The sequence below is a fragment of the Panthera onca genome, chromosome E2 (assembly GCF_046562875.1).
Source record: "Panthera onca isolate mPanOnc1 chromosome E2, mPanOnc1 haplotype 2, whole genome shotgun sequence".
NCBI classification, from domain to species: Eukaryota; Metazoa; Chordata; class Mammalia; order Carnivora; family Felidae; genus Panthera; species Panthera onca.
The window spans coordinates 335,174-355,748 of NC_138353.1; the positions used below are offsets into that span (position 1 = coordinate 335,174).

Genomic DNA, 20,575 nt, shown 5'->3' on the forward strand with positions numbered 1-20,575 from the left:
TGGGGGCGCTGCTGCCGCAGACCCCCGCGAGGCCTGCCGGGCGGGCGGCGGCGTCCGGGGGCCGCCGAGGGCGGTGGCGCCGGGGCGGGCTCCGAGGGGACCCTGGTTCTGGGGGTCGTCCGTCCTCCCAGCCTGGCAGCTGGGGGTTCGTGTTTCCGCGCGTCCGCGGCGCCTAGGTGGCCTTTGCTCCTCCAGCCCCCATTGAAGGTGCGCGTCTGTCCACGCGGGAGTGGGGGGCCCTGCTTTGAGATCCGGGGCCTGCGCGTCCTAGCTGGCAATGCTGGGCATCTCCCTTGCCACCCCAACCAGTGCCCAGCGCGGCAGGGGTCAGCAGCATCAGGAGGGGCATTTGTCAGGCATCTTCACTGACTTGAGCAGAGGGCAGGAGCTGCTGTGGGAACCATGAATCAGGCAGTCTCCGGGAGACTGAATGTGGCCACTACTGGGTTCTCACACAATTTCCAGGCAGTATTCCTTTCTCGGTGGGCAGAAAAGTCCCAGGAGGAAGTATAGCCTTCCTCTCTGCAGCAGCCCCAAAAGGGTGGAAAAGATGAGGGAGGGTTGAGTCTGTTATCTTAGAGCAGCCCCATGTATTTATATGGAATGAGTCACTGGGCACAACTTTCCTCCTGGCTCTAATAGTGCTGAAGCTTCAATGCATGATGTTTCCCTATTGTTTCAATTTTTTAATTTTCTACTACTTATATTTTTGTTTTCTCCTTGGTTATATTATAGGACGTTTGTCTGTTGCAGTAGTTCTCAAAGTGTGGGCCAGGGACACCCTGGAGCTTCAGAGACCCTGTGAGTTGGTGAGTTCAAAACTAAGTTCAGCACTGAGTGTTATATGTAAGTGATGAATCACTAAATTCTACACCTGAAACAAATTTTACCATATATGTTAACTAACCAGAATTTAAATAAAAACTTGAAAAGGAAGGAAAAAAACCCATGAGTTCATAATAATAGCTTTTCCCCCCACTCCCATTTTCTCACGAATATACAATAGAGTTTTCCAGAGACTTCTGGATGTGTAATATTGCAACAGAATGATAGTGTTAAAGGTAAACAAAATGGACATTGATTAACATGGTGAAAACAGATTTTATTCAGTAACTGCTGACAGTGGGGGAAAGCACTGAACCCCACTTGCATTTGTGCAGAGGTGACTGGGCCTTTTAAAGAAGAATAAGGGAATCAGAAGGGGGAGAGAGCAGGACTCATGTGGAAAACTACAAAGTGTTGGTCAGTGTAAATATGATTGAGCCAGTGTGCTGTTGCCTGGTGATTATCAAAGTTAGGGTTCTACCCTCCCACAGAGACTAGAGACAGCAGCCCTCTCCTTTCTGACCATTCTGTTTCAAAGGAAACTTTCCTTAAAAAAGACTCTGAGTTGTAGGATGTACATAGACATCTCAGACAGAAAGAATTCAGTTCTAAGCTCTTTTTTAGTAAATGCTATAAGAAGAGGAGGTCAGGAGGCTATCCTTGGGTGTTCACCAGAACAAACAGCAAATTCTCCTGGCAGCATTTCTCAGGGAGGCAGTCAGCAGGCATTTCACTGGGAGGATGGTGTCTTTCTAGGGACACAGCATTGTGCTGCTAGAAGCCATGCCAGAGTCCAGTTGTCTCCTAGTGAAGAGGTTAGGACTGAACTGAGAGTACTAAGAGTACTGAGACTCTGCAAGTCTCAAAGGCACAAGCAGCTATGGAAACCCAACTGCCTTCCATCAAGCCAGACATTAAAGAAATTTGCAAAAATATAATGCAACACTACTCACTAATATTTACTTGTTTTGGAAACTGTAGTTATTTTCCATAAAGTGGGGGTTTTGAAAAAAAAACCAAACAAAACAAAAACAAAATGTTGTATTTGTTTTTTAGGGCTACCATAAAAAAGTACCACAAACTGGGTGACTTAAATAACAAAAATGTATTGTCTCAATTATGGAGGCTACAAGAGATCAAGGTTTTGATATGGTTTGGTCCTTCTGAGGGCGTGAGAGAGAGACTCTGCTCAATCCCTCTTTTCTCAACTTCTGGTGGTTTCCCAGCAATCTTTGGTATCCGTTGGCTTGTAGATCTCTGCCTTCATCTTCATATGACTTCTCCCTGTGTGCACGTCTGTCTCGAATTTTTCTCTTTTTATAAAGACACCAGGGGCACTTGGGTGGCTTAGTCGGTTAAGCATCCGACTTTGGCTCAGGTCATGATCTCAGGGCTCGTGAGTTCGAGACCTGCGTTGGGCTTTCTGCTGTCAGCACAGAGCCCGCTTTGGATCCTCTGTCCCCCTCTCTGTCCCTCCCCTGCTCATGCTCAAGCTCTCTCTCTCTCTCTCTCTCTCTCTCTTTCTTTCTCAAAAATAAATAAACATTGGGGTACCTGGGTAGCTCAGTCAGTTAAACATCCTCCTGACTCTTGGTTTCAGCTTAGGTCATGATCTCATGGTTTGTAAGTTTGAGCCCCGCATTGGGCTCTGTGCTGGTGGTGCGGAGCCTGCTTGGGATTCTCTCTCTCCCTCTCTCTCTCTCTGCCCTTCCCTGATTCCTGTTGTCTGTCTCTCTCAAAATAAATAACTCATTTTTTTAAAAAAAAAGCATTCTCAGGGTGCCTGTGTGGTTCAGTTGGTTGAGCGTCCAACTTCAGCTCGGGTCAAGCCCCATGGGGAGTTCAAGCACCGCGCTGGGCTCTGTGCTGACAGCTCAGAATCTGGAGCCAGCTTTGGATCCTCTGTCCCTTTCTCTCTCTGCCCTTCCCCTGCTCACACACTCTCTCTCTCTCTCTCTCTCTCTCTTTCTTTCTCTCTGTCAAAAATAAATAAACATCAAAAAATTAAAAAAAAATTCTTTTGTTGAAAATCTTTAAGAAATAAACATTAAAAAAATGAAAGCATGCTTTGATAATAATTTTGTATGTATTCCTCTGGTTTTGATATGGAGTTTGATATGATATTATGATATGATAATATCATATTTGATACTTGATATGATAATATGATATGTTATTTTTTTGTCTAAACGACATCAGATTATTTTTTATTTTATTTACTTATTTTATTATTTTCCTCTTTGACCAAATAGCTTTTGGATGATGATTTATTTTTAATGTTTAAAAATTTTTTAATGTTTATTTATTTTTAAGAGAGAGAGAGAGACAGAGCATAAATAGGGGAGGGGCAGAGAGAGAGGGAGACACAGAAACTGAAGCAGGCTCCAGGCTCTGAGCTGTCAGCACAGAGACCAATACGGAGCTTGAACTCATGAACTGTGAGATCATGACCTGAGTTGAAGTCGGATGCTCAACCAACTGAGCCACCCAGGTGCCCCCACATCTTTCTTTTTAAAACCCTTTTAGAGGGCACCTGGGTGGCTCAGTCGGTTAAGCGTCCAACTTTGGCCCAGGTCATGATCTCACAGTTTGTGGATTCGAGCCCCGCATTGGGCTGTGTGCTGATGGCTCAAAGCCTGCAACCTGCTTCGGATTCCGTGTCTCCTTCTCTCTCTGCCCCTCCCCCACTCACGCTCTATCTCTCTCCTTCAAAAATAAACATTAAAAAAAAAATCTTTTTTAAAACCCTTTTAGAGCATTCTCATACCATTCCTCTATGTGCCTGAAAATCCACTTTCTGAAGAGGGAAAATCCACAAGTAGGAGGCCTAAAGGAGATTGGATGGGAGCGATGGGGATGTTTCGGTGGGAAGTGTCCCAGGCAGAGATCACAGAATATAGCAAGACTCTAGATGCTCAAAGAACTGTCTTGTGAAACTTAAATAAATGTAGGTGTATATCAAGTTTTCTCCTTACCTTGGCTAATATTTTATTTTATTTAAAAAAAATTTTTTTTAATGTTTATTTATTTTTGAGACAGAGAGAGACAGAGTATGAATGGGGGAGGGTCAGAGAGAGAGGGAGACACAGAATCTGAAGCAGGCTCCAGGCTCTGAGCTGTCAGCACAGAGCCGGACGCGGGGCTCGAACTCAGGGACCGTGAGATCGTGACCCGAGCCGAAGTCGGACGCTCAACCGACTGAGCCACCCAGGTGCCCCCCTTGGCTAATATTTTAAACTGGGCGGCTCCACTTTATGTCCCTTGGGTGTCTCAGTATAACCTGTCCAAAAGCACATGTGCTGTTCTTGTGCTCCAAGCTTCCTCCTTCATGTCACCTCAGCCTACTCAGCTTTCTATATCATAATCTGATATAAGATTAAGATTCTTTGAGAAAGATTCCTTTCTCTCTGTTACTCCTCCGTGGGTCACTGAGGATCCATGGTGGATTAAGATAGCCCCAAATTCTTTGTGTCTCTTCCCACCGGGAGATGGGATTTATATCCCCTCCCCCTGTCTGGGCTGCCCCTGACTGACTATCCAATAAAATGTAGCAAAAGTGATGATGTGTGACTTCTGAGGCCAAATCATAAGAAGTTTTTACAGATTCTGCCTGGGTCTCCTGGAATGTTCATTCTTGGGACACCCTCTCTTAGAACCCAGCCACCATGCTGAGAGGAGCCTAGGCCACTTGAAGGGGTCTAATGTCGGTGCTCCAGTCAACAGTCCCAGCTGAGCTCACAGCTGGCAGCCAGCGCCAGCCTTAATCTTCACCCTGAGCCTCCAGCCCTGATCGCGTTGACCTGAAACCACACAAGAGGCCCTAAGTGAAAAGAACCACCCAGCTACCCAGTCAACTTATAGAACGGTAAGAAATTAAAGAAATTATTGTTTTAAACCACTGTGTTTGGGATGTTTGTTACGTAATACTAGAAAAGTGAATCTGTGGCTTGTGGATTTTTACCTTCCTAAAAATCTTTCCTGCTCGTTCCTTCCTATTAGTTCAGTCCCTCATCATTGTTTTTAAAAATATAAAACACATGTTTTTAAGCAAGTAATACATTCTCATGACTTGAAATTCAGAAGGTGCACTATAGTATCTGGTGAGATCTTCCTCTGTCCCTTGACTCCCACCACTGACTTCCTTACTTACTAGCAACTACTATTTTTAGTTTCTTGTAGGTCCTTCTGGAGACACCTTATGTATTCACAAGTAAATATATGTAAATATTTTTTCATTCTCTTATACAAGTGGTGGCTACCACGCATTGAATTTTACCTTGCTTTTATTCAGTTAACAATATTCTAGAAATCTTTCCATACAAGCATGTAAAATCCTTCCTTATTATTTTTAACAACTTTATTGAGATATTAGTTCCTCTTCATCTATTTAAAGTGGGGTCCCCAGTTGGAGCATAGAGACTTTCTGGGGGTGAGAAAATGACTTTTAGGTTAAGAACTTCAGTAGACAAACTGGCCTGCAGGAGAGTGTCTGTTGAGAACCACAGAAGAAATAGCTCATGACAGAACAAAACATAAAGAGATGGAAATTTTGATGGAAGGTAATAGCCTAACTGAACAGATCCAGAAAGCCTCATGGGCCAATAATGGGACCCCAGATGGAGAATGGGGGACAGAGAGAGAAGCTCATGATCAAGGCAATCACTGAGGAAAGTTTGTTGATGTGAAGAAACTCTTTGTCAGTGTTGGAGAGGGCTCACCGAGTTCTTGGAAGGAGTGATGTATTAAACTGTTTGAAAATCCATTTGGTCACAAATTGTGTGTGTGTGTGTGTGTGTGTGTGTGTGATGAGTGTGTAAATACAACTATTGTGACTGTTATGCCAAACTTGTTAATCATTTCATGGTGAATCACTTATCTACTTAAACAGCCATTTTTTTTTTCCTGAGAAATATGTTAAAGTTTCCCCAAATGACTGTACTGTAGATTTACCCATTTTTCCTGGTATTTCTACTATTTTTCAGTAGTGCCATTTCTAAAGGTTCATGGTCATTTAAAATCTTTGTAGATTTTACCTTTTATTAACATAAAATATCCCTCTGCAGAACAGAGAGGGTTATTGAATCAAGTGGTCTGAAACCCTGTAGAGCTCTTCATACCCCAGGGTCTTTCCAGAAATTATACCCCTTGACACTTCTGCATCAGTGTATCTCCCTTACCAACCTCTGACGTATGGGCTTTACAATTTTAAAAGAATCCTTGCAAAGCCAAATGGCATGGAACAGTGACTGGCCTTTTAAATTTGCATTTCCCTAGGTTAGATCTATGTATCTACTTCTAGGCCATGTTTGAATCCTTTCTTCTAAGCACTTTGGATGTCTTAGCTTTACTTTTTCCAGCTAATTTCAGACCATTTGCTTATTATATAATCATTCTGTGTTAGTTATCTAGCGCTTATTGGGTGCCCTCCCTGTTCCAGATTCTCTGGGGCAGACCCAGCTTGGGCCCTCTGCCTGGCAGCTAGGAACAGCTTGACCTCATGGGAGAAGGATGCTGGGTTTCTTTGAGCATCTTTCTGGAGAGCTCAGCACAGCTGTGGCCAAACACCAGGAAAACTGCTGGGGGAGGCAGCCCCTTTGGAGCAGAGCGTTTCCGAGATCAGGATACAGTGTGACTGGAATCCCCAGATCTGTTAGGGAAAGGGTCCTGCTATGAAGTGGGCAGATGTAGAATCCTCAAATCTGGACCGATGAACAAGCTGTTTTCTACCTGGGATGGCTAGATCTGTGACCTCAATGTGCAGCAGACAAAGGGCAATCCCTTCCCACTCCCTCCGAGCCCGGCAATGTGCGAAGGGTTTCCACCATGTGCAGGAGACACAGAAACCAGCATCGAGCTATCTACATCTTCTCCAACTCCAGCTAGACAGATTCTTACACACGAGAATGTCTGAGAACACAGCTGGGCATGGCTCTATGGAGTGACACTTCATTTTCCTCTCCAGAGATCATAGTTCCAGCCAAGTCTTGACCACTAACTCACTCTTTGTTCCTGAACCCACCCCCCCCCCCAACACACACACGCAGGGTGACTGCTTGATCCCCAACCCCTGAGAGAGTAAGATTGACATCTCATGTGTCAACCTCTTCTCTGGAAGTCAGGAGATCAGTTCCAGTCTTTGCAGGAGGAAGTGAGACGTGGATAACATCCTTCATCTAAGGGGAGGGAACTGAGGAACAGAGAGGTAGGCATAAAAGTCCCTCAGGCCACACAGCATGTTCATTAAGGAAAACTCACCAAATATGACTAGTGAGTCTTTAATCTCATACAATTCCTCCTCAGATCTGCTCCTCTCTATTTCCTTCATCATCCTTCCAGTGCTGGAGTTGAGTTGAGTTGAGTTGAGATGAGATGAGATGAGATGAGATGAGATGAGATGAGATGATTCTCCAGCACTTCTTCATTGGACCAAGAATGGCTATTATGTACCAGGAACTGTTTGGCAGTAAAGCAGACAACAGCCCTACCCTTATGAACTGACATTGTGTGTGTGTGTGGAAGGTGGGGTGGGTTAGAATTATTTTTTTTAATTACATATTTTTTATGTCAGATGGTATTAGGATGAACTAGGTTCTGTTGAACTAACAAACAAGACCCCACTTTCAGTGGCTCATGTCTGCTTACAGGTGATTTACTAGTCATGCTCTCTGTCCACTGGGGTTGGCAATTGAGTGGGAGGGGAAAGGGGTGTTGTCCAGCTCATCATGGCTATGATGGGTGTTGCTGGTTACCAGAGCCTCCTTGTCTTGACTCCCTCTGCATCCCTTGCAGCAACAATCACTTGTACAGCGTGACTGAGTTTCTCTCTGTGAGATCTGCAACCAGCCACCAGTGGTGTGGAGGAGGAGGTGACAGATCCAAGTGTCAACTGCTGCTGCTGCTGCTGCTGATCAACTGCTGAGATGATGATGGGAGTTTGAGTTCACTGTGATTTCCACACCGAGAATTTGAAGAAGACCAACAAGGAGCTTGGTGGGCTGGGGCTCAAGGAAGACACAGCTCTGGTACGTATGTGGATGGCAAGCAGGATTACAGGGACAAGGGGACAGATGGTGAAAACAGAATATGCAACCTGAAAGTGGAGCAAGGACCTAAATATCCAGAACTCCTCCATCAGTTCCGTTTCTACAAGAATGAATATGAATAGTGTAAATAATTCTTGGGTGATGTTATATACACAGAGCACATTTGTTGACAGCCAACTAGCAAAATTCATACAGCCTCAGCATCACATCCTCAAGAATTAAGGTGCTAAGAGCTGATGATATTGAAAGAAAATCAGAAGCTTCCACAGCCCCCAGAAGGACAAATGTACAATTAGTGTATCTCAGAGTCATCTTAGGTCAAGAACACTCTGCTCATGCTATCTTCATTAAATACCATGATGCAACATGTCTTTAGCTAGTAAACTGGACCTGAACATTACTAAGAATGTTTAACGTTCTTAGTGGTGTTTAACACACCAGGGCACCTAGCTGACTTATGGTAAAGCATGTGACTCTTGATGTCAGAGTTGTGAGTTCAAACCCCATGTTGGGCATAGAGCTTACATTTAAAAAAAAAAAAAAAAAAAAAGTTTAAACATAAATTTATGTTTTATGTTTAGGGTATTTATAGAAGAAAAAAAGACAATATCATTTTTTTGTTTTCTTATCAAGGTACTGTGTCATTTAAGCCTGGAACGATCCAAATGGGATTTGAGTCTACAAACTGAATCATGGCAAGGAGTGTCAAGTCTGAGGTATGGAGGTGTGATTCTGAAAACCAGCCTCGAGCAGGATTTATATGAACTGTGTGTTTTACCCACTTGAGCAGCCAGGGCAATAGTCTGAACTACTAATGGAACAGGTACTGTGAATACGGCTAAATATATTCATGTTTGAAGAGGCATGAGAGCTTGCACAAAGAAGACTAATATGGCAGCCTAGGCTCCACCTGTTACAAGGTCCCATTTTCAGGGTTGGCCTGGCCCTTGGCTGACACCTGGCAACTTGGCTTTTAGAGTTTTGTGTGTATCCCAACTGATAAGCATGTCTCACTGTGCCCAGAATATGCAAACGATGTGATTTACACTGAACACCTGCTTTCCTTCTGGGAGTCTGGAATGTGGTATGTTTTAGACAGAAGGTGCCTACTTGCCTGGTCTTCAGTGCATTGTGTGACCCCCTCAGAAGAGGGAGAGAGAAGAGGGAGAGATTGCATCACAATCTGTCCTCTTGTCCCTGTAATCCTGCTTGCCATCCACGTACGTACCAGAGCTGTGTCTTCCTTGAGCCCCAGCCTACTGAGCTCCTTATTGGTCTTCTTCAAATTCTCGGTGTGGAAATCACAGTGAACTTAAACTCCCATCATCATCTCAGTGCATTGTGTGACCCCCTCAGAAGAGGGGAGAAGAGAAGAGAGAAATCCTGCGCGTGGATTTCCCCAGACTTCACCTTTCTCCTTATGGTCCACCTGTGTGTCCTTGCTACATCACTACAATAAGCCTTAGCTGTGAGTATGAGGATATGCTGAGTCTCATGAAATCGCCTGGAAATCTCGGGATGTGGGGATGGTCTTGTGGCCCTCAACAGTTTCGCTGCCTAGTTGTATCAAAATTATGTGTAGGATTACTTTGATATCTGTATTCTAAAATGGGGGAGGGGAGAATGGATTTCTGTTTCTCATTAAAAGGAGCCTCTGGGTCACATGTAATAGATGTGGCATCTAGCGTTTTTGCCAAAAAAGGAAAAAAAAGCCACAAACTTAAATAAAACTAACAAAGAGGAAAGCGATATGTGGATATACGATTTTGAGATTACTATTTACAAAATGTTAAAAAAAAAAATAGGGGTGCCTGGCTGGCTCAGTCAGTGGGGCATGTGCTCTTAATCTCGGGTTGTAAATTCAAGCCCCACATTGGGTGCAGAGATTACTTAAAAATCTTTAGGGGTGCCTGGGTGGCTCAGTTGGTTAAGCATCTGACTTAGATTCAGGTCATGATCTCACTGTTCATGAATTCAAGCCCCACATCAGGCTCTGTGCTGACAGCTCAGAGCTTGGAGCCTGCTTCAGATTCTGTGTCTCCCTCTCTTTCTGCCCCTACCCCGCTTGCGTTCAGTCTCTCTCTCTCAAAAATAAACATTTAAAAAAAATTTTTTTTTAATCTTTAAAAAACAAAACAACCAAAATGTTAAGGAAAAAATAGAAAGTGTCCTTGAACTATCCAGATATCTAGGTATCACCTCAGCCTGACCAAGTGGACTCTCTGAAGATGGGCCCAGGAGCCACAATTCTAATAGCTCCTCTCAGGTGGGTCTTATGCATGTTTTGATCAGGAACCACTGACCTCTGAGTATGAGAATAATTTGGGTGGAAAGGGCTCAGGTTCTTATTTCAGAGAGCCCACTTCTTGGGTCCTAGGACTTGTGTGGGGTAGAATACCTATGAGAGCAAGGCTAAAGCACTGGCTGCATATGCAGGAGCTGCACCCTTCAATCCCCAGTCCCTCCATCTCCGTCTTCTAATTCCCTCTGGGCTTAGTCTCCAGGCACACATAACCACCACGTGTGGAGTCCCCACTATGGCTTGAGGACGCTGTGGCATCGCACACATCTTCTGTACCCGAGTCTCCAGTAGCGCCTTCATTGAATGAGGCTGCTCTCATGACTTGCTGAATGCAGAAATCTCTCAGATGTTTTAGCCAACAGGAATTGTCAAACGATGTTCACTCCGCGGGGTCTGTTGGGCAGGTCCTTCCCCCCAGTCTCTGCCATCTCCTGAGAGTTATGCAATAGCAGGACCAACTATCCAATCACAAGCAAAGTTCCCATCTGTTCTGTCCAGGCTGCCTAGCCAAGGTGTTTTCCACCTCAACCTCAGGGTCTCATATGAACCACAGCAGCTATATTACTTGAAGTGTTTTATGATGGAAACCAGGTAACTGCCAGAGTGACCTTGGGGGAAGCACATTCAGTACTTGGTTACACAAATTCACACAACTGTCTTGCCACATCTAGTTGTCCCAGGCTATCAGGTCCCCACTCTGGGGCTGCCTTCTGACTTCCTGGTGATAAGGCTGCTGGAAAATCAAGTCTTGAAAGACTAAGCCATTCCCCTTTAATTCCAGGGACTTCTAAGAAGCCAAGGAGCCTTCCTTCTTCTGGAATGAAATCTAATTTGCTAAACAGAAAAGTCTGACATCTTTCTTTTTTGCTCTTGCTTTTTAAATTGTCAATCTACTATGACAGCAACACTGAATCAAAAGAAGGAAAATTGTACCTAATCCCACAAATCAATTGCAGATGTCCTCATGTACTGTGGTTTTTGCTCACCTATAGTTACACATTGTTAATAATTGTTACCCAAACAAAGAATGTACCACCAGGGAATGAAGTACTACAGAAGGTATAAAATGAAATCCAGGTCTCCTGCCCTACCCTACTCAACAGTCACATTCCATCAATGCCTATTAACCATTTCTTTCTTTTTTTAACCATTTCTATTCCAGTTCTTCCTGAGGCCATCTCTATAATTCTGATCTTTTATGGCCTATAGACTTAACTGACTTCCTGCTCTGGTAAGCAGTGTAGATTTGGCTCAGACTGTCGCTCCTCTATTTGCATCTAATTTCTGTCATATTACCATTTTGAGCCCTAATTCTAGTCTCCTAAATAACCTATCGTATTATATTTAAAAGTCCACTTCCTAAGATGAGGATACAGGGATACTCTGTCTCCCCACTACATCTCTTTCTCCTACTTTACAACAGCTGCAGACTGTACCATCACTGTTAGTGCTGGCAACAGTGGTGCTCTACTCCTGCCGTTATGAAATCCTCACATCACAGCTCTGGGTTTCTCTCTTTAAAAAAAGCAAAAAAAAAAAAAAAAAAAAACCCAGTATCTCCTGTTTATATCTATGCAAATACTGTTCAGTGAAAGACCAATCAAAACAATCTGATTATATATCTCTTCCTTTTATTCCAATATCATGAGTCTTCTGCCTCTTCTAAGAAGAAATTTTAGCATCAGGGTCAAATGCATGGATCTTATTCATCATAGATTGTAGTTGGCAAGATCTGAAGATCTTTCAGCTTTCCTTCCCCTTCTCTTCCCTTCTCCCTTCCTTTTCCTTCCCTTCTTTCCTTCCTCTTTTCTTTCTTGTCCAATAATCTTACTTTTAATTTCATAGTCTATTCTTGTTTTCATAATTCTCTTTTAAAAAGAGCATCTTGGATTTATTTTTCACTTGCAATTATTTTTTGACCCACTCTTAGAATAAAGCTTTTAAATATTTGGTTCCCTGAATATCTGTTCTCTTTGGGGTTGGTTTTTGTTTCATTTTAGATATTTTTTATTTTATGTTGAAAGCTTTCATCATTTTTCACACCTTGGCTCCCACCCATAGTGAAAAGACTATCAAAGAAGATGGGAAATTCCATAGGTGGGTGAGACTGGTTTAATGGCATGCTTTGCTATAGGGTGAAAAGTGCAAGAAGTAGTTGTTAGGATGAAGGTCCTTATAATGCCTAAACAAGGCAGCTTTTGTTCTGGAACATAATCCACCAAATTCTCTAGTCCTTCAAACTGTTTCTAGCACATAACTTTCTCCCTCCTATATTTTTTGCTTGCCCACAGTCAGATACTTACTGTAAGACAAGAAAAAACGGGGAGGAGGGAGAGGCAATTCAGTTTCAGAACAGATTTTTCAATTAATCCTGTTTTCTCCCACACCTCTCAGTGTACAGCTCTGCCAGGGGACTGTGGCCTCTACTTCAGCCCTCTTCACAGGACCCTGGCTTCAGCCTTTCCCACTCTGCATCTCCAGCTGATGCCCTCACATCTGCTTTCACCTTGCTCAAATTTGCAGGTATGGCCTCTCCCACTTTCTTCACCATTGTTGGTTTACAGTTCAGTCTTTTTTTGAACATGTTGCTGAATGACTTTTTAAAATGTTTATTTATTTTTGAGAGAGAGAGAACGAGCAAGCAGGGGAAGGGTAGAGAGAGTGGGAGACAGAAGATCTGAAGCAGACTCTGTGCTGACAGCAGCCAGCCTAATGTGGGACTCAAATTCATGAACCATAAGATCATGACCTGAGCCAAAGGCAGACACTCAACCAACTGAGCCACCCAGGCGCCCCTGAGCTGACCTTCTTAACCAACCATCTGTGTACATGTTTTTTATGTGGTTGTAACATTTTGTGTAAATACTACTTTGGGTCCCGTTTTCACTTTACCTGATACATATATACATTTTCTAAGTAGGCTCCATGCCCAATGTGGGGCTTAAACTCATGACCCCTGAGACCAAGAGTTGCATGCTCCGCCGGCTGAGTAGCCAGTCAGTGATAAATATGTTTCATATTGCTATACATCCAGGTCTGATTACAGTCAACCTAACTGGGCAACAAAGTTAAATCAACAGAGTCTTTGACATATTCAGTATTTTTTTTTTTTTTTTTTTTTTTTTTTTTAGAGAGCTTGAGTAGGGGAGAGGTGCAGAGGGAGAGAGAGAATCTTAAGCAGACTCCACACTCAGCGCTGAGCCCAATGCGGGGGGTCAATCCTACAATCCTGGGATCATGGCCTGGGATCTTGAGCTGAAATCAAGAGTCAGACACTCAACCAACTGAGCCACCCAGGTGCCCCCAGAGTCTACTTTTAATTCTAATAAAAACCATTTCAGAAGACTTCCCATCCTTAGACCTCCTCCAGTTCATGTTAACTGCTGGTTTACATTGATCATTGCTGGTTACATATTTCATCACTCAGTACCAACTTCACCATGCAATGATTTCATTTTAGACAGTGTTTGGGGCTTTACATCAAGAATATCTTCCAATCCATTATTTCTAGGAATGTGTTACAGGGACAATGTCTGAGTAAGTTTGGGTGGTTGTTTTCACTAAAAAGATTATTTGGTGGGTATACTTACATTTTGAATTTCCTAACTCCTACTAAGAGCTCTGACTGAAAATTTTAAATCAGTGATCATGTTCACAGTTTCTCATCTAAATGCAGAAGTAAACACATTTTAATGTACATACAAATTACTTGTGCTACGTTTGGGAATTGTAGGCTCCTGGGTTTTACTGCCAGAGGTTCTGATTTAGTAGATCAAGGTAAGCTTGGTAATATGCAGTTTCAATGAACACTCCAAGCAAATCTGATATATGTGGTCATTAGAGCACACTCTGAGAGTCATACCTTGGTCACCTGATGTCTAATAAAGAAGGTTTCGCAGTGAGCTTTTCCATCTTGATTATTCAGAGTTTCTCTCCCATGAATTTTTTCATGTTGAATAAGGGATGTATTATAACTGAAAACTTTCCCGCATTCGTTACATTCATAGGGTTTTTCTCCAGTATGAATTCTCTGATGCCTAGTAAGTTGACATCGCTGACTAAAGGCCTTTTCACAATGATTACATTCATAGGGTTTCTCGCCAGTGTGTGTCCTCTCGTGTTTTGTAAGAGTTGACCGATCATTAAAGGCTTTCCCACAGTCAATACATTCATAGGGCTTTTCTCCAGTATGTGTTCTCTGATGTTCAATAAGGCGTGACTTCTGACTGAAGGCTTTAAAACACGTGTTACACTGATACGGCTTGTCTCCAATGTGTGTTCTTTGATGCACAATAAGGGGAGATCTCTGGCTGAAAGCTTTTCCACAATGACTACACTCATAAGGTTTCTCTCCAGTATGGGTTCGCTGGTGCACAACAAGCTGTGATCGCTGCCGAAAAGATTTCCCACAGTCATTACATTCGTATGGTTTCTCTCCAGAATGAATTCTCTGATGTGAAAGAAGGTGAGAGCTCCCAGCAAAGGCTTTCCCACACTGATTACATTCAAAAGGTTTCTCTCCAGTATGAGTTCTCTGATGCTCAATAAGGTGAGAGCTCCCAGTGAAAGCTTTATCACACTGATTGCATTTATATGGTTTCTCTCCAGTGTGAATTCGCAGATGCCTAATAAGCTGAGTGCTTCTAATGAAGGACTTTCCACACTGGTTACATTCATAGGGTTTCTCTCCAGTGTGAGTCCTTCTGTGTGCAACAAAGTCAGAACTTTGGCTGAAGGACTTTCCACAATGACCACACTCATAAGGTTTCTCTCCAGTATGAATTCTCTGGTGTACAATAAGGTTAGAGTTCCACCTGAAAGATTTTCCACATTCATGACATTTATATGGTTTTTCTCCGGTGTGAGTTCGCTGATGCCTAATAAGTTTGGAACTCTGGGTGAAGGATTTCCCACACTGGTTACATTCATAGGGCTTCTCTCCAGTGTGGGTTCTCTGGTGTACAACAAGGTCATAGCTCTGGCTGAAAGACTTCCCACACAGAGAACATTCATAGGGCTTTTCTCCAGTGTGTGTTCTCTGGTGTACAACAAGCTTAGAGCAACAGCTGAAAGATTTTCCACATTGATTACATGCATGTGGCTTCTTTCCAGTCTGAATGATGTCACAGTCAGTAAAAGATGATGCCTCATGGAAGGTATTACATTCCTCCTCACATCTAAATGGTGCTTCTTCAGGATCACTTATCACAGTTTGTACAAGGCATTTGTCACATTCATACTGGAGTTCTCTAAAATGCATTGGTTTGTGTTCCTTCATAGACATGCTATGATTAATGATGTTTCTATAGTCTGTACAGTCATCGCTGCTCTCTGCTGAAAAAATTCTATTATGGTATTGAAGGGAGGTATCGTAGTTGAAAGAGTCACTACTGACAGTATATTCATAAGGCTTTTTATTTCTCGTTTCAACATTTGTAAATTTATTCAAGGAAATGCTCTGATAGAAGGCGCTAGGACTTTGGTGATTTTCATGGGGCTTCAGATCAGCCCAGCCTTTCTCATGATTAATGAAAACTGAATTCTGTTTCAACTTTTTAACCTGTGACTCAAGTGTATGGAAATGTGCTCTTGTGGATAATGTTGGAGGTAGAAGTCTTAAATTCAGGTAACTTCCCCCAAGGTCAGGCTCACAATGTTTCCCATGAGCAAACGGTCTTTCTGGGGTGAATATCGTTTGACTCAAAGGGTCTTCCTGGTGCTCCCTTAGCTGGTCCCTCCAATCCTGCCTTCCTCCCAATGTTACCAACCAGGGGCCCTCCTCCTGTATGCAGCATTTCATTTCTATGTTGTGGAATGGTTCTTCCACAGCAGTATCCTCTTTAGAAGCTGACTCTTCCTTTTCAAGTGTATTCTTCCAGTCTGAAAGAAATCCAAAATACTGAATTACTGGATATGTATTAGAGGGAGAGGATGGGATGAAGGAGACCCACCAAGTATAAGAGGTGTCTCTGGGTTTGTTTCTAACCCATGGATTGTAATTTCATGCAGGATGTGGGGGGGGGGTGGGGGGGAAGATGGATCAGCAAACAGGAAATCAGTGATAAAGTATAAAAAACAAGCAAAGATACTGGGGGACTGGTCCCCAAAGAAGGAGCAGAGAAATAAGAATAAGCAGGGGAGGGTAAAGAATAAAGGAGAAATCCACAAAAAGAATCGGGGGGGGGGGGGGTCTGAAGGTATACAGCCCTCAATAACCACAAAAGATACCTACGTTTTAATTGCTGGAACCTGTGAATATGGTACCTGATTGGGAAAAAGGGTCTTTGCAGATGTGTAAGTTAAGGAACTTAAGATAGGGAGAGTATCTGTGTGGGCCCTAAATGTCACCAGGAGTGTCCTTATAAAAGGGAGGTAGAGAGAGATTTGACACACACAGAGAAGGTGATATGAACACGGAACAAAGAGATTTAGAGATGCTGGCCTTAAAGACTGAAGTGATGTGGGCACAAGCCAAGGAATGCTGCAGCCACCAGAAGTGGGAAGAAACAAGGAACAGATTTCCTTCTGGACCCTTCCAAGGGAGCATGACTCTGCTGCCATCGTATTGATTTCAGGTTTCTGGCCTCCAAAACTAGAAGAATCAATTTGTGTTGGTTTAACCCACCCAACTGGTAATATTACAGCAGCCATGGGAAATTAATACAGGGGCCTATCTGGTGCCTCAATCTAGATTATTGATCCAGAATCTTACTCTATTTATTTTCTGGTTCTGGATCTTGAAACAGGATCCCAAACATCAACACTGACTTAATATTCTTAACACACTATTTCTACTGTTTCTTCAGGCTACCCACATAAAAAAAGACTCTTTCACCACTCCATAGTCAATGCCACCGACACCCCAGAAAAGCACTGTCGTCCTTGAAACAGTGTGGTTGGCCAGGCTGGGTTGCAACTGGGCTTCACTAACCAGCAACTTCTGAAGTTCATTCTCCTCGGTGGTAAGCCAGGAATAAAAATCCTTAGCTTACAGGGTTTACTTTGATGCACAAATGAACCGATCTGTGAGTCCTACATGGTGCCTGGCACAGAGTGCACTGTTAGTTCATGGTACCATTGATATCATCACCCCTGATTGTCCTAACAAGCATTCCTCCCTCTGTTGAAATAGTGGGCCTCTAACAAGTGCTACAGGTTCCCAGCTCAGGACCCTTGCCTGAGTTCTCCCAAGATTCCCCCTTTACGTGTCACTCTTCCTATTTCAGGTGTATAGCTGCCCACATTTAGTACTATCAAGGCCTCTGCTCAAGCCCCTGTGCTTCACTCTCCATGTCTGCCATGGAGACAGGGATCCTCCATTTGGCAAAATGTTAACTATACTCTGTGGCCCTCCTTTAACTTCCAGGAGGACATTTCCGACTTGGACAAAGTCCTTATCTAAGCTCAACACCCTCCACGAGCAATGCTGTTCTCTTTCCCAAGACTCTGTTGTGTTCCCTTTTGATGTTGCCTTGGAATCCCTAATGATCAGAACTTTTTCAAATGAAACAATGAAGGGGAGTGAAAAGGTATTTGGGGACGAGAAGGAGGAAAGAAGTCTTTGGGTGGCTAAAGGTGTCTAAATTGTGTCTGGTCATTGGGAACTGGGCAAAGGAGGTTAGACATTTTTCAGCAGTGTCTCCATTAAGATTTCAAAATGAGGAAAACAGAGAAAGTGATGTCTATGACTGATGAGAATAAAGATGACACCCATAAACTGAATTCAGGATGGCATCATGAGAATGACCAAGAACAAGTAAAAGTGGGTGATGCTTCAGAAGGAAAAATAGCAATCATAGAGGCTGCAAGTGCGAGTTATAGGGTAAGAAGCAACAAGAACACATAAGATAAACTCAACGCCTCTGGCTAGGGGAACACAGAAGGCAGTGTGAAGGTCGAAGATGGTGTGAAGGATACACATGATGCTTCCTGCTAACTGAAAGCAGCCAGTTAAGAAAGGCCATGCACTGCAGGATTCCAACTATAGGACATACTAAAAAAGGTAAAGCCAGAGACAGTAAAACAACCAGTGGTTTCCAGGAGTTAGGGTGGAGGGAGGAAGGAATAGGTGGAGCAAAGAGGATATTTAGGGCAGTGGAATTATTTTGCATGATACTATGATAGATATATGGCATCATACATTTGCCCAAACCCATAGAGCGTACAACACCAAGAGTGAACCTGATGTAAACTATTGATCTCTTGGTAATAATGGGTTAATACAGCTTCACCCATTATTTTCTTTTTAGAGAGAGAGCACACATGTGCATGCAGCGTACACACCCGTGAACGGGGGAGGTACAAAGAGAGGGAGAGCCTAAGCAGGCTCCGTGCCCAGTGTGGACTGTGGGACCATGACCTGAGCTGAAATAAACAGCTGGACACTCAACCGACTGAGCCACCCAGGCGCCCCATACAGCTTCACCCATTGTAACAAAAGTACCACAGCATATAAAATATTAATAACAGAGGAAACTGTGTGTGTGTGGTGGGGGAGGGAAGGGTGAAATATGGGAACTCTGTACTTTCTGCCCAACTTTCTGTAAACATAAAACTGCTCTAATAAATAAAATCTATTAATTAAAACAGAACAGCAACAAAAATCAGAAGCAGCCTAATTAGTTAGGATGATGCACATGTTCTAAATTGATCGTAGAAATGGATGCACATTCTGTGAATACACTAAAATCCTCTGCGTACTTTAAATTAGTGCGTTGTATGGTATGTGCATTGTATCTGACACAGCTATTAAAAAAAAGAGAGTTCCAACCAGGCTGACACACTGGGATGTATCAGGAAGTGGATGAGAAGAGGTGGGAAAATAAGTCCAGGAACTGATTTAGTAGAAATCCTTCTGGAAGGAGTAGGTCGTTGCCACTTCCCAGGAAGCACAAGTTCTCACCATACCTCTGGATCATCTAGTAGTTATGGGAGTGTCCAACATGGAGGAGGGATGGACACCCAACTACAGGGTAAAGACCAGGCCTGAAGGGGAAGTCTGAGGAGCCGCTGCCTTGGGTGGAAGTCAGGACGAAGGACTCAAGGAAAAGGGGGCACAAGGAGCTGGGAGTAGATGAAGCAAGCAGCTAAGGGATGAAGACCAAGGGAAGATGGGAACAGAAAAGAACCTGTACATAAGAAATGTCAGGACAATAATGATGTGTTTTCATGGACTGGGGATGGATGGGGTGATGTGGCTGAGAATGAGGCTTTTTGGACGCCTGAGGAAGCTCCCTGCTCCTCCTCCCCTCCTAGGACCCAGGGTCCTGGGGAGAGCTCTCTGGCCCCCTTAACTCACCAGGCCTCTGATTTCCTCTCACCTCCGGGAGGTCCATGCTCTGCCCTCCATGGGTCTTGTCCTTGCTCCAGCCAGCAGATCACAGCCGGTTTTGAAAGCAGAAGCCCTGGTCATTGGGGGGAAAACACAGGACTTTGTGCTCTGTTTGAGGAGGAGGAGAACTATGTCCTCTAGCCCAGCCCTCAGTCCTGGGGTTAGATGTGGATGGACTAGGAAGGCCCTGCACATCCCGAAAAAACTCCCAGCAAAACTCTCAGCTCCTTAGAGGCAGAAAAGTGGCAATATCCGGGATCTGCATCTCAAAGGAACCCATTTCTAGAATGTTCTGGCCCAGCCCAGGCATACCCTTAAGAGCCAGAGCTTTGAGTCCCTGAAGCAGAAAACTGCTGTGATGGGCGGAGCCTATCTTACCCAGGAAGGCTAGGTGGCTGCAGGTCTCCAGAGTCACGTTGCGGTACAGCGTCCTCTGGGCTGGATCCAGCTGTCCCCACTCCTCCCGTGTGAAGGTCACAGCCACGTCCTTGAAGCTCACAGGTGGCTGAAACATCACCTGTATCATCATACATTGTGGACGCTGGGTAGGGGGGATGGGGCAGCATGGGGAGGGAGAGGACGTGGGCCGAGGATGACCCCCATGAGCACTCATGGGGTTCCCACCTTTGGGACCAAACCCAGACCCAGGCCCATGGTGTTTTCACTTCTCTCTGAGTGTCTCATCTACCCTGGTCACACTGGTGCTTCTGATTTCCTGTACTGGGAAGCAACAGGAATCCCACTCAGACATCCCACCCCTCACTTCTCTACAAAGTCACAAATTTGAAGCCAAAGAGGAGGTTCTAAATCAGGGGTCAGCAAACTTTCGCCTGCAGGACAAATAAGGGCTATGGTATGTTTTTTATAAGGCTAATGCTATGAGCTGCATTGTTTCCCCCCAAATTCACATGTTGAGGGCCTACCCCTCAAAGTGACAGGGCCTTTACCCAGAAGTAATTAAGGCTAATGTAGGTCATGAGGGCAGAGCTCTAGTGTGATGAGATTGGTGTCCTCATAAGAGGAAGCAGGGACAGCAGAGGCCTCTCTCCCTACCACGTGAGGACACAGTGGAGG

The 20,575-nt window shown here is 43.9% G+C and overlaps 1 protein-coding gene and 1 long non-coding RNA gene across 13 annotated transcripts in view; one reads left to right on the plus strand and one right to left on the minus strand.

Annotated features, from left to right (window-relative positions):
- On the plus strand, positions 1 to 18,761 carry LOC132691241 (uncharacterized). 3 transcript variants are annotated; one of them, XR_009615619.3, is made up of 10 exons: positions 1 to 207; positions 736 to 809; positions 4,479 to 4,690; positions 7,615 to 7,847; positions 8,502 to 8,584; positions 12,565 to 12,693; positions 14,611 to 14,719; positions 16,977 to 17,132; positions 17,537 to 17,699; positions 18,420 to 18,761. It is a non-coding gene; the product is annotated as an uncharacterized LOC132691241 (long non-coding RNA). The 3 variants fall into 3 exon arrangements; XR_009615620.3 differs by lacking the exon at positions 14,611 to 14,719 and having other exon boundaries at positions 2 to 207; XR_009615621.3 differs by lacking the exon at positions 17,537 to 17,699 and having other exon boundaries at positions 3 to 207.
- Positions 14,027 to 20,575, minus strand: part of ZNF544 (zinc finger protein 544) — a 14,398-nt gene continuing 7,849 nt past the window's right edge. For 8 of the 10 annotated variants that reach the window (XM_060652331.3, XM_060652335.3, XM_060652330.3 and 5 more), the window contains 3 exons: positions 19,880 to 20,018; positions 19,491 to 19,574; positions 14,027 to 16,050 (listed from right to left, as the gene is read on the minus strand). In XM_060652331.3, the coding sequence (XP_060508314.1) occupies positions 14,027 to 16,050; positions 19,491 to 19,574; positions 19,880 to 20,018 (2,247 nt within the window). Of the gene's footprint in view, positions 16,051 to 19,490; positions 19,575 to 19,879; positions 20,019 to 20,125; positions 20,222 to 20,575 lie in introns of all 10 variants that reach the window. The other 2 variants (XM_060652338.3, XM_060652337.3) reach the window with 2 other exon arrangements.